The 13,378-nt window shown below is 37.1% G+C and overlaps 1 protein-coding gene across 2 annotated transcripts in view; it reads left to right on the top strand.

Annotated features, from left to right (window-relative positions):
• The first annotated feature begins 271 nt into the window (after nt 1-271).
• The window catches only part of PSME4 (proteasome activator subunit 4), a 63,195-nt gene continuing 50,088 nt past the window's right edge, over nt 272-13,378 (top strand). The window contains exons 1-8 of one of the 2 annotated variants that reach the window (XM_009288441.1): nt 272-406; nt 969-1,085; nt 2,556-2,615; nt 6,037-6,081; nt 7,430-7,579; nt 8,754-8,817; nt 12,465-12,539; nt 13,042-13,164. In XM_009288441.1, the coding sequence (XP_009286716.1) occupies nt 366-406; nt 969-1,085; nt 2,556-2,615; nt 6,037-6,081; nt 7,430-7,579; nt 8,754-8,817; nt 12,465-12,539; nt 13,042-13,164 (675 nt within the window). In that variant the 5' untranslated portion in view covers nt 272-365. The remainder of the gene's footprint in view (nt 407-968; nt 1,086-2,555; nt 2,616-6,036; nt 6,082-7,429; nt 7,580-8,753; nt 8,818-12,464; nt 12,540-13,041; nt 13,165-13,378) is intronic. The other variant, XM_009288442.1, reaches the window with a different exon arrangement.

The raw sequence follows: 13,378 nt of genomic DNA, 5'->3' as shown, positions 1-13,378 counted from the left end.
GTGGTATCTGGTGTGAGCGTGAAGTTATGGTATTTGTAGAATCTTAGACTGTAAACTTTGTTTGGTCATTCTTTTTCTTTCTGTAGTTAGTTTCAGTTGTCAATCTTCCTTTGCTATATATCTTCAGGTTCTTATTTGTTGGACTTGTGAACCAGGTTTTAGTTTTGTTTCATTAAACAGCAAGTCAGATGGAGTCTGACTCAGGTCTTAGATAAAATGGAAATGTTTAAAAATATTGCTGACTCATCTTGCGTTTTGTTTGTAGATACATCCGATTATATGGGAGAAAATTTAGCAGAGAAGATCACGTGCTTTTTATCAAATTGTTGTATGAGTTGGTAACAATTCCAAAACTGGAGATCAGCATGATGCAAGGATTTGCACGCCTGTTGATAAACCTGTTAAAGTAAGTACAGATTTCTGCTGACTACTGAAACTTTCGTCTCCGAGTAGCTGATCACTTCACTTGCTTAATGTTGTTATATATTTTAATGTAATAGTATGTTCTATTACAGGTTACTTCACTTAATCTCCCCTGTACAGATGATGTTGGTTAAAAAGAGTTCTCATTATGCAAACACCTTGCCCCTTTCAAAGCTTTAGGAGCGGTACTGAAAGTGAAAGAATGTCAGGTCTTTTCCCCTGTTAGGAAAAGAAAACATCTCAGAGAGCCAAGTGTTAAGGCTGAATCTCAAATAGGGAGAAGATGAAGACTGTCTCACAACTGTCTCACAACTTGATGGTGTTTATTTCACTTAGTCAGACTTTTCCTGAAGATCTTGACAGCTTCTGCTCATGCAGAAATGCTGCAAGTCGCTAGCTTTTTTCTTGCCTGACCTTCCTGCAGTTCGTGCCAAATGCTGAAGATAAGCACAATTCAGAGCAGTGATCTGGGGTATTCTGATATGCAGTGTGTCGATGTAAATGTTTAATCCTAAAGTGCTCATTGGTGTTTTTTTTTCTATTAGGAAAAAAGAACTGCTTTCTAGGGATGATTTAGAGTTACCATGGAGACCACTTTATGAAATGTTGGAAAGGATATTATACTCCAAAACAGAACATCTTGGATTAAATTGGTTTCCCAAGTAAGTTTGCATTTAAAACATTTGATAGGCTATAAGTACCTGTAATGCTTGAAAGTACTTTGAAATTTGCTTTTAATACCTCGCATTTGATACACAGTAAATATTTTGCTTATATTTTCATGAAGTATATTTCAGTAATTGCATGCAAGACCCTATTAAATCATGTATATCCTTCTGCCAGTGAGCTGTGTTTGTTATGATGTTCCTCTCTTTATGAATGTGATTGAGTTCATTTCTAAATATGCTGGAACAGGGGTCTTAACTTATTTTAGGATGATAACCCACAGTTTAACAGATGTAATGTTAAATTCTTAACGATATTCAGGTTAAATGTCTGCTGTTCAGTTATGTAACACAATAAGGGTTTGGGAAAATAAAAATGGTACTGTTCTTAAATATATGTACTGTAAGCATTCCCAGTATCTGTAATCTAGGTGTAGATCAGTATGCATACAAAGAAAAGTGACGTGCCTTCTATAGGAAATACGTGTGTGTGTATGTATATATTTTCCAAGTGATGGTATGATGTGATATGGACGAATCAATTTTTTTCCCAGTTAAGAATTTTAGAAATGTTCTACTGATTTTAAAAATGAAAACTTGTTTTCTTTGCTTCCTTTATGCTGCCAATCCCTCCCCATCTGTCAAATTGCAAAATTGCATTTTTTCTAATAATTCCAATTAGAGAAGGTCCTGCTCTATAAATTACAGATTACAAAACATGTTACATAGATAACTCATTGTTTTTTTTGAATTGAAACTTCATGTAAAGCAGTGCAGGTGAAAATACTTAATTGGCTTTAAAAAAAAAAGTGTTCTGTCCAGGGATATTGAAGTACTACCACTGCTTCCTTCTATTGAGTGGAAGATCCTATTGCTGATAAGTGACATGAACAGAAAATATACGTAGCCTTCTAACTTGTTACGGAGCATTTCATGCTGAATTTCTCTCGTGGCTACGTAGCTGGAAAAATAATTTTGCTAATTGTACTGTTTTGGTAAATTGCATTATTTTGCTAATTGTAGATATTACTTGCCAGTGAAAACCCAAAAGAGCAGAGTCTTTTCTAGTTGGTTTATTTTATGCGTATGCCAGCACCTACTGAAACTGCGTACTTTGCTCTGTGGGGATGTTGACTAGTCACTTTTCGTTTACTGTGTGAGAAGCTAGCATAGTGGGGAGGAGACTTTTCCAAGCGGGAAAAGAAGGTTAAGCTGGGAGGAGGATGTCAGTTGTGATGGTCTGTCTGAAACTTTCAGCTTTTATTAACTGTATTAGGTATCAGACACTCCATCTTAATATGCAGTGCGATTTGTTCTCATACGGTGTTTTTTCTTTTTTTAACATCAATTTTGAGGGCTATCTTTTTGGTGGAAGTCGAGATATTTTTAAAAACTGAGTTGATTTGATTTGTAGCTGTTAATTTAACTCTTGTTTTAATTTTTTTTTTTTTTTTTTTTTACATTCAGTTCATATCGACCAGGCTTGTCTTCACCTAAAACATTTGTGCTTAATGTATTACATAGGTGGTAAGAATGACTTTTTGTTTTGTTCAGCTCTGGCCGATGTGTAATCTTCTGCATGTCCTGTTAGATTGTAACACTTGTCACACAGGTGTAATTTTCTGCATAAATAATTGTATTGGAAAACCAATGTTAACATTACACCACTGTTTATGAGAATGTCGCACTGTATGTAAACCTTTCTAATTGGGGAACAAGATAGCGTGTGTGAAGTGGCTGATAAAGTGGCTATATGCTAACTAATTTAACCAGCATATATATTTCAAGGGTCAAATGAAAGATGAATTTTACATTTGAATAATTGCTGTGTCTGAACATAGACAAAATCAGTATTGGTGTAGGAGTGCATGTCACAGAGTAAATGTACCTTACTATTAAAAACGATGAAATCATGGAAAGTGCTTTAGCAGTGAGGTAATAGGTTCTGGAAAATACACCCAGCAACAACCTTGTGGCTGTGAAGTGTGAAACAAAGTGTCTGTATTGGAAGAGTTTATGGTGAATTTTTGCAGGGAAAACCGTATCAGGAATTTTGGTGTATATATAAATTCAGAAAACTGGTATAAGCGGAGGTGGAATTGCAGAGGTTTTTGCTTTGTTTGGGGTTTTCTTTTTAGGAAGAAATTTTTAGTTGTACTAGTCCAATGAGAGATTGATATTTGGCTCACCGTAGTTAGAAATTTGTGAAACTGTAGCTGGTTGTTCTTTTCATTGTCTTAATTTAAGCTCTTGTAGTGGAGTGTCCACTGCAGGGCTAGAATTTCACCTAAGGCCTGAATCTGTCCTGAAAAACTGAAAATGGTGCTTTTACTGCTTTTCGATAATGTAAGAGTCAGCAGTGTCAGTTTATATGTTAATTGTTTTAACTGAAACATGTTTCTCTTTGAAAATGCAGGGGAGAAAAAAAACAGATTTACAAATTAATATGGTCATGTCCTTTCCAAAAGAAGAAAATAATCATGTGGTGCCAAAATGATGACTAGTGATAGGGGTTGATAGTATTGTTGGGTGTTTTTTAATATATCCATGTGGCAAGACATAATAATAATAAGCTAATAATACTTCAGGTAATAAGGAGGAACTAAAAGCAAAGAAAACTGAATGGGATGAGACATTTTCCTTTATCTCACTAAATACGCTGTTGTTTCAGTAATTAATAGGAGATACCTTCCAGTGTAAGTGACTTCATTATCTCTCGAGTACAACGGTTTTAATACCTTATCTAAATGGTCAGCATTAAATACCTGAGCAAGGATAAGAGTACAAACTACAGTAGGCTGATCCGCTCCGGTGTGGTTTATGTATATAGTTGTTTGCTGTTGTGCTCTATTAATTCATGGCTAGGTTTAGTGGTGGAGTAGCATACAGAAATTTGCGAGTGCGGTAACTGTAGATATTTCTGAGCAATTCTGCAGTAACAGGCATGCAGAAAGTCTAACCAAAAGTGGAACAGAAGCCACTGCTAAAAAGCTTGAGAGAGTTTGTTCAAAGTGATAATGAAAACAGTAACCAGCAGCCTCTTGTTCTCCCCAGCTGCATCATCCTCTCCTTTTCTAACTAGTAGTCATCAAATGAGAATCTTACAAGATGTCTACATCTAAACTACAAGATGTAGTTTAACGATGTCTTCTGTAGTTTAACGGTGTCTTAGATGGAAGTTTCCTTATGTACAAAATTGTCTGCTGTTGCATTTTTCTTTCTAGCTTCCATTCTAAATTTGTGATCAGAAGACAGGAGGGGACATCCCTTCCAATCTTTCTCCTTTGCTCTCTTCCACTAACAAATGCTGAGATCTGACTGGAAACTTGTGAATTTGAAAGGCTTGTTGGTCTCTGGCATCAGTGTGTCTTAAAATTCCTCTGTCCTTCAGGTTCTCCTTAGTAATAGTTTACTTCAGTGGAGTGTCATAGCTTTTGGAGTGGGTTAGCTTTTTCACTTGTTTTGTCACACAAACACTTTTCATGTTTCTCTTTAATGCTCATAAGGAATGCTGCTGGTTCATGCTTTATCTACTCTTGGAACAACTGTTATCTCTTTCCTAACTCTTTCAAGAACAGAATTCACTTTAACCCAGAATCTTTATGAGCTTTGTACAGAGTTTGATCTTACTTTTGCTTAATGAATGGTTGGCCATTCCTCTTCAAACTTTAGAAGCTGTCAGTCAGCTCAAAATTTTCATTCTGGGAGAGGTCATGGATTTACTTTGTCACTGTTGCATAAAATGTACAGAATTTTGCATCTTATAGAGCACTGCTTGAACTGAAGTAGTGGTATGGGGGCTGGGTGGGCTTTTGCTGGCTTGCAGTGAATGTTGAAGTGTTGAAGGGAAATAGTGGTTTATCCGTTTTATATTTTTCCTGACTGGTATGGGATCAGTTTATTTTGTGTAGGACTAGAGAGAGTGTGTGCATGCTCAGTATTTGTGTGTCTCAATTAATTGACCTAAACTGATCTTTGGTAAAACTCTAAAGATGATACATTCGCATCATCTTTTTCTGATCAAAATAGCTTTCCTGTATGGTAGCTTTTGATGATGAACTAAAGGATGCCATTTTTCTGTTAAGAGCACAGAAAGTACATCTAAAAAATGTAGGAAGTTCTTCTGCCAGAACTTTTTTTTTCATTCAGGGAATGTTTTTTGGTAAAAGTGCAATTTAGTCTTGAGCTCATCTTGTAATAAACAGAAGATTTGAAGAACATGACAGTTTACTACCTTTATGGTTCCATTGATCGATCACTCTCCTCCCCCACCCTGTTATTCTCTGAGTGTATTCTGAGGTTTAGTCATTTTAAGTGGTTTGATGGCATCCTGTGACAACTCACGTTAAAATGATTTCTCAAATAAGTTTTCTTGCTATGGATGAAAACACTTTTAAAATCAGCTGTTAACTGTGAGGGAAGCTAATGAAATAACCACTGATTTGCAAACAGTTCACTTCTCTTTCTTAGAAACACTGGACAAAAACCAAAACCAGATTGAAAAGGACAGATGTGGTATTTGGAGTCTAATAATAACAACTTTTTGAAGTCTATTGCCTTTATTTATCTTACAAATATTTATGAAGTCCATAAATCCATTTTTTTCTGTTTGTGTTTTCAACTTCCCCTAAGAAGTTACCTTGCTCTGCTGGTCATTCATGGATAAAACGCAGGATATTACTTATAATGATAATAATTCTTCACTTAAATGCAGTAAATACTGGAGTGGTATATGAAAAGTAGAACCAGGAGTTTAGCAGAGCAATTTTAATCGTTATGATTAGGTCTGTGTAGAAGGCGATTAGCTACTGCATGTTCACAGAAGACATCTAATTGCATCAACATTATCTTAAGCTCTTGAGGGAAAAATGAGCAAATGGTTGTTTACTTTATGCTGTCATTGAAATTTGGTAATACGCTATCCCTAAAGTTTCCTTTCCTGTTTCAGTTCTGTAGAAAGCGTTCTGAAAACACTCGTGAAGAGCTGCAGACCGTAAGTGTTTGTTGGCTTTTTTTTAAGCCTGTATCTTTAATATTACTTTAAGAGGGGGAAGAAAAGTGTTTAAAAAACCAAACAAACAACAAAAACCCTCACAAACCCCCCAAAAAACAAAACCCCAACCCTACTAGACATTCCTTGGCTGATTTTGTCCCAGCTCATCTAAGAAGCTTGGGGTGGAAGGTAGAGACTTTTCTGTTTTACTGCATTATGAATGATCAACACCGCAGGCTCATAGGTTGCTTAAAATGAAAACAAAATGACAAGCATGTTCTGTGGTATAATATTTAAACGAAGTGTAAGTGTTTGTTTTTCTTTTTAAAGCCTTGTTTGAAAATCTGTTAATAGTTAGTTAAGCTAGGATATCACTAGCTAAGGCCACCATTGCTTTTATCTTTTGTACTCTTTTAGGTTCACTGTGAATGTGTGTGCCTGAACCAGTCTTGCTCTCTGCACTAATTGACTTTGTTAGCAGCTGAAGATACTGCAAAGATGCAGAGAAGAGTCTTGTTCTCTTTTATTTACCCTTCACATGGCCATTTGTAGTTATCGTCTGCTTTCATGAGAGCAGTTGTTTTGCATACTGATGTTACTCCATTGAGCGTTCCTACAGGAGATGCTGTTCTAAACACATACTGTTAGTGTGAGGAACATAAGGATAAAGCAACCTTACGCTTTTGCCAAATACATGTGGTTTTGTAGCTAAATAAAACCCCTTAGTTTTCAATGTTGATTTTTCTGGTATCTGTTACGAATACGAAAGTCACTGAAGCAGTGTGTTTTAAAAATAAAAATGTGATACTTGTCTCTTGAAAATTCTGACTTAAGGTTGGGACAGTGATAACATTACTTCCAATTGGCCCCATATCAACTGCAATAATTACATTGTATAAACAGCTGTATCTGGTATGCATTTTAAATACTGCATTACATGGATATTTAGTTTCTTTTAAAAGAAATTCTTGTAGTGTTCCGATAAATGTTCCTCATGCCTTAATCTTTTTTTTTATATTGCATCAAATGTGAATAGTAGTTGTTTGGTTTTGACCAGCCTTCACACTGAAATGGTTTTGCACTGTACAGAATCTTTTCTGGTTCAACAAGACAAAGAATCTTACATTTGTGGTCTTAAAATGATGCACCGTGATGTCCTTGATCTTAACTTTGTGTTTTGTGAAGGTTAAATGGAGTTGGGGGCTGCCTATCTATTGCCCCTGGGTACATGGTCTTACTGTAAAACTAAGATTTTATGACAAATTAATAGATAGCTTTAAATATGTTTAAAAAAGACCCAAACTTTAAAGCCAAGCCCGCATATGTTCAGCGGTTTCCTTGTTTTCAGGTATTTCCCAGAAGATGCCACTGCGGAGATGCTAGATGAATGGAGGCCTTTAATGTGTCCGTTTGATGTTACCATGCAAAAGGCTATTACCTACTTTGAACTATTTCTACCTACTACCCTTCCTCCTGAACTTCACCAGAAAGGTTTCAAGTACGTGTAGTTGAATGTCTATTGGTATAGTATTCTGTTGCAAATGCAAGCGATTATCTTTTACAGGATGACTTGAAGTCAATCAGCAAAATGAATGGTGGCTTTTAACAGCATTTTTGGAAGGAGTTCAAGACAGAAATTCTGTCAGCATTCTTCTTTTGTAAAAGTTATCTGAGGGAATCTTAGTACCTCTTCTCTAATGATTCTCCCTTCTCTAGAGTAAGGTATACAGTATACAACAAAGCAAACTAAATTGAATTAAATGGATTTTAATTCTGAAGGAATAGTCCCACAAGTTAACATCATTAACCATAGCACAGCTTTAAGTCCTACCTTCTGTTTAATTTGGGGTAGCTTCTGATGAGTCCTTCATGTAGGTTAAAGTACAGCTGTTACTACACATTTGGGATTGTGAGGTAGAGGTTTTCAGTTCACTGTCAAGATGTGGAAATGTGGGACGGTTGGAAGACTGCTATAGGAAATGAGTTTGAGAATTAAAGGAGAAACATTTGCAGGACAGGACAGTATCTGGATCATCTTTAAGGTAGAACTATTGAACTTTGAAACATAAGCCAGTGATGTTTAGTGCATGTAGAGATTACTTAGGTTGGTTAGGTTAAAAGTATATTTGTGATATAGGGTTAGTGAAAACTTCAAGGAAGGAAGTGAATATAGTTGATAAAGGTGAATTTAAGTTAGGGATTGGTGTGGAGGGTTTGCATCCTTGGCTTCAGATGAATTCAGAATAGAAGCTAATGACACTTGTAACCATCGGTCAATAGGGACAGATTTTAGATTTTAAGGTAGAGAGAAATGAAGTGTGATTTATTTTATCTGTTTTACTTGTGTTGGGTTGGCAATGTGTAATGAAATGGCGAAGCTGAAGTAGATAAGGAAACTCCTGGAGAAACACTTGTGTGAAAAGAGGGGATCAGAAAAGAGTAAGAGGAGGAGAGGTAAAGAAGCAAGGACTGAAACTCTGGATCAGTTTGGGGGTAGGGAGGATGCTGTGGGAGACAAAGTGATACAAGTACGTCCATGTTGATCCCTGTTCTTGTGAATGAGTTGAGGGGCAGGTGAGTTCCTGTGACCACCTGGCTAAGTGAGGGATAAATATCCAGTGAGGGAGCTGCTTTTACAACATCAAAATAATTTTTATTCTGTTCTCTTGCAGGCTTTGGTTTGATGAATTTATAGGCCTTTGGGTGTCAGTTCAGAATCTTCCTCAATGGGAAGGGGTAAGTATTTACTTTTCACCTACACTAGGAGAAATCCATTTAAATGTTCCTACAGTGTGCTTGCAAGGCATCGAAGTCAAATAGTGATATAATGGATTTTTTTTTTCCCTTCTGCCTTAGCTGGTACAAGAAAGCAGAGACAACAATTTTGTGATTGTTAGCAAGCAGTTACTGGCTGAGTAAATGAGTCTGCACTTGTGCTTGGTGAACATTGTTTAATGGCTAGCTCAGGCAGCTTTTCTTTCCAGCCTTGGGAATGCTGGCACTTTCCAGACTGCCTGCTAATGCTTACAATGATGCAAAGTGGTATTGTGATGTGTATAAATTATAATTCTGTAAAGTCCCATCTCTTTATCTGTTTATCTTAACACATCTTTCATGATCCCTAATTTTGAGTAGTAATGCTTTGCCTTGACTGCAATGAGTTATCTTTATTTTAGGTACTGTACCTTTATTTTAGGTACAGTAAAGAACCTGTACTCCCGTTGGCCAAAAATACCATTGGGCTGTACCTTTCAAGGAAAATAGCCTACCGTGTACCTGTCTGCCTTTTTTGTGTGTGTCTCATATGACTAGATACAAACTTGGGAAATAAAATAACATCTCATCCTTGAGACACCACCACCGGCAGCTTAGGTGCTATTGGTGTCAGCTGACCTGTGCCTTGGCTTTACTGCAGTGAAACTCGGCATATTACCAGCTTTCTTCCATACTCAGTATGAACATAAGCTCATTGACCATCTGGCTCCTTTTGCTAATCTCCTGCCTGTATACACAAGGAGGACTTCTCAGTGTCTTTGGAGAAAGCTGATTTCCAAAACGCTGTGGGATGCTACCTTTGTAGTACATTCCGTTTCTGGCAATTTCTTTGTGAAAAGGCTTGTGCGTAGGTCTTTCTGGTTTGAGTTACATTTCATCACAAATAAAGGAAGGCAGTCTTTGTTCCAGCAATTGGCAGTTGTCCAGATTTGAACAGGGATAATTGCTAAAGTTTTATTTGAGATTATCTGTAGATGCTTTTTCATCTTTCTGATGGCTATCCAAAAAATCACAGTTCTGTCTACTCTTTCTGACAGAAAGATGACAGCCTGCACTTTAATATCATGATTTGGTTTGTTTCTGTCAAACGGTCTAACAAATAATCATTAACACTCTTTCCTAAGTTACCTCTGATATTTTTTCCCTTGTCCACTGAATTCTGACAGTTTGCTCAGAAGGCCCAAACAATTTTATTTTTTCCCTAAAGCTTTCACTTCTTATTTCCTTTGCTGTCTTGTCCACTTCTTAAGGGCAGGCTTGTTCATTTCTTCAAGCTTGGATACAGATAATTAGACATATGGGTTCTGACTATGCAATCCAATTTAAGCCTCTGTATGCTACAAGCTTTTTCTCAGCTTGCTTTGGCAAGACTTAGACTTGCTGTTTGAAGAGGAGCTATAGAATCAATTGCCTTTGTGCATGGTAAGGGGTTTTTTTCAGTAGGTATTTCCTAGTATCAAACAAAAAAGGTAGATCATTTAAGAAAATGTAACACTTGTCTTCAGGCTGTGTCAGATGTGACTGTCCTGAATTGAATTAGTGGTTTTTCCAAAGCTATCATGTCCTTTAGACTGAGAGGTAAACTGTTCTTCTGTGAATATGTGTCTCTGAATTAGGCAGGATTATTTAAGGCCCTTCCTTTTGGCTTCACCATAGCTTCAAGATACTGATAGAGGCATCAAGGCTCTTGGAGACCTGATAGGTATTTCCCTATTTGGACAAGCTCATAAAAGGAGTGTTGAGGGATTATGTGCTTTCTCACAATCAGGATATGAGAGTGAGACTTCATCCCCTTTTTTGTTTAGTCCTGATAACTCTCTTTCCTGAGGACATCTTTCAGTTCTCTTTTGGACTCATGAGACTGTCTTCTGACGATGGAGTATCTAATTCTTCATAGATAGTCATCCCATGATGACTGCCTTCCCATCTGACAGCTAATACCTGTGACCTTTATGAGCCTTTATGTATACCTTTATACATGACAATCAGGATATGAGAGTGAGACTTCATCCCCTTTTTTGTTTAGTCCTGATAACTCTCTGGACATCGGACATCTTTCAGTTCTCTTTTGGACTCATGAGACTGTCTATGGAGTATCTAATTCTTCATAGATAGTCATCCCATGATGACTGCCTTCCCATCTGACAGCTAATACCTGTGACCTTTATGAGCCTTTATGTATACCTTATACATGTTATGAGCCTTTATGTATACCTTTATACATGTATAAACCAAAGCTTACAAACATGACAGCCATTAGCACAGACAAGCGCACTTTAAGTAGGATGGATCCTGCAGAAGCTAAATAGTCCTTCAAGATGTGTTGGTTGAATTTTCTTCAGTGCCTATATATAGATGCTGTATTAGGCCAGTATCCACATTCAGCTCATGTGAGATAACTTTACTGGTGAGGAAGCACCATGAGATGAACTGACAATCATAAGCGCTTGTTAAGCTGCTCCAGCTCAGAGTTCCCATGGAATGTGTGCATGGCATGTCACTTTCTGATCAAAGTTATCAAGAACCAGGATGATGTATCGGCAACCAAAGTGGATAGCTCAGCGCCCTTTCCCTTGCCAGAAAGTCGTTTGTCTTTAGATACCTGTTTATTCTCTTCCCAAACCTCTTATCTTCTACAGAGCCTGCCTTTCTCATTCTTGCACAGAAGAGGATTCCTAATGTGTTTGTTGGTAGGGTCGCATTCTTCAGAATGTTCCTTAGGACATTTTCCAGTAACCAATCCAAATAGTCCTCTGTGCAAAGGCTATGAAAGTAGATAGCAGGTTTCTGTTAGAGAAGTCAACTAAATCACCAAGCTAGAGCCTGTTCTGTTACAAGATTTCTGCTTTGCTTAAGCCGTGTTGTGGGTTTGCTGGGAAATCTCTCTTCTAACTGTCACCTGGAGTTTGTTCCAAACCTTCGCTGCAGAGATGAATTAGTCTGCTATGCCCAGTTGATAAAATGGTGGTAGCGTTTGAAGGACTCTGAAGCTTAGTACAGGTGTCTCTCTGTAAGCTACTACCAGGAGACGTCTGCTGTGTGGAAGCTGTTCAGAAAGGGGAAAAAGCTCAAAACTGCTCAACAGGGAAAAAGATATTTCTTGGCAAAAGCTAAAGTCTTTGACATCAAATAGGTCGAGTGTAAGTTAGTCTGTTGCTCATCTACTGTTCTTCAGAGTTTTTCTAACAATAAATGGTTGAGAATTAAAATGATAGTGAATGCATTCTGCCTTTCATGTTAATTCACAGAGCATGGGGAAAGGGAGAGTGTGCGTATACCTTCTAAAAGTACTATTAGTACGCCTTTACATTTAAAAAAAAATTTGAAGAGTTAGGGGTGTATATTCTGACAGGCTGCGTCTCCCAGAACTTAGATCACAATTACCTGCTTTGTAAGTGCTCAGATGAGTAACGAGTTGGGCTCCTGAAGGTAGGATTTCAGCTGCATTATGAAATATGGTATTGGTGGCTTCTGATAGAGTGAAATCTCCCTTTACAAGTGCTTTAGTGCCATGGGTAGCTTTTATCTCGCATTTGTAAAGTGGGTTGAGCGTCTTTTATTATAAATAAACTCTAATGAATATTTCCTTCTTTTATGGTTGTTTTCAGCATCTAGTAAATCTTTTTGCTCGCTTGGCCACTGACAACATTGGGTACATAGACTGGGATCCGTATGTACCAAAGGTAGTATTTCTTATTTTATGAAATTATTTTGTTTACTTTGAGATAAGTCTTCAGTGTTACTATGCTAAGAATAATTCATATTCCCTGTATGGGTTTAATACTGCAGTGGCCCAGTTTTTCAAATGAGGTGCATTCATTTGAAGACCTAAGTTTAACTTTGAAAATTTGAGCCATCCTTTTGTGACAGACAGCATCGGAAGTTGTTACTGTTATCACCTGACTGCAAACCAAACCAAAGCAACAACGTACATTACTGTACAAGTACTGTCTGATTGTATAACTAATCCCATGTTCTTATGGAAATGGCCCTTAAAGATATTCTTTTGCTAAATCGTATGTATGACCTTTGAATCTTTCAGCTTATGGATTTCTTTTTTTAAAGATGTTTGTAGCAGTTATATTGTTTAAAAAAAAAACAAACCAAAATGAAACCACCAAACACCTTTTGATTAGAAAATTAATTTATGCCGGTTTTTTATGTTTTTTCTTTTCTTTTTTTCAGATTTTTACCAGAATTTTGAGGAGTTTAAATCTTCCGGTGGGAAGCAATCAAGTTGTTGTTCCAAGATTCTTAACAAATGCTTATGATGTAGGACATGCGGTAATGTGGATCACAGCCATGATGGTTAGTAACTTTTTCATAAAGTGAAACAGAAACTAATGCAAAGCTTTAAGCAAGTATGTATTTAATGTTTGTTCCGTTTAGCTCACTGCAGGAGCGTGGTTTTAGGCTTTTGCCCAAGGTTTGTTTTTGAAGTACATTGTTTCACTGTCAGTTTGGAATGTGGATGGAAAGGTTTGTTTCACAGCCACTGTCTGTGGCATTCTGGAAATGAAAC

Source organism: Aptenodytes forsteri, unplaced genomic scaffold, assembly GCF_000699145.1.
Source record: "Aptenodytes forsteri isolate BGI_AS27 unplaced genomic scaffold, ASM69914v1 Scaffold185, whole genome shotgun sequence".
In the NCBI taxonomy this organism is placed as follows: domain Eukaryota; kingdom Metazoa; phylum Chordata; class Aves; order Sphenisciformes; family Spheniscidae; genus Aptenodytes; species Aptenodytes forsteri.
This window is presented reverse-complemented; position numbering and strand designations above follow the sequence as displayed.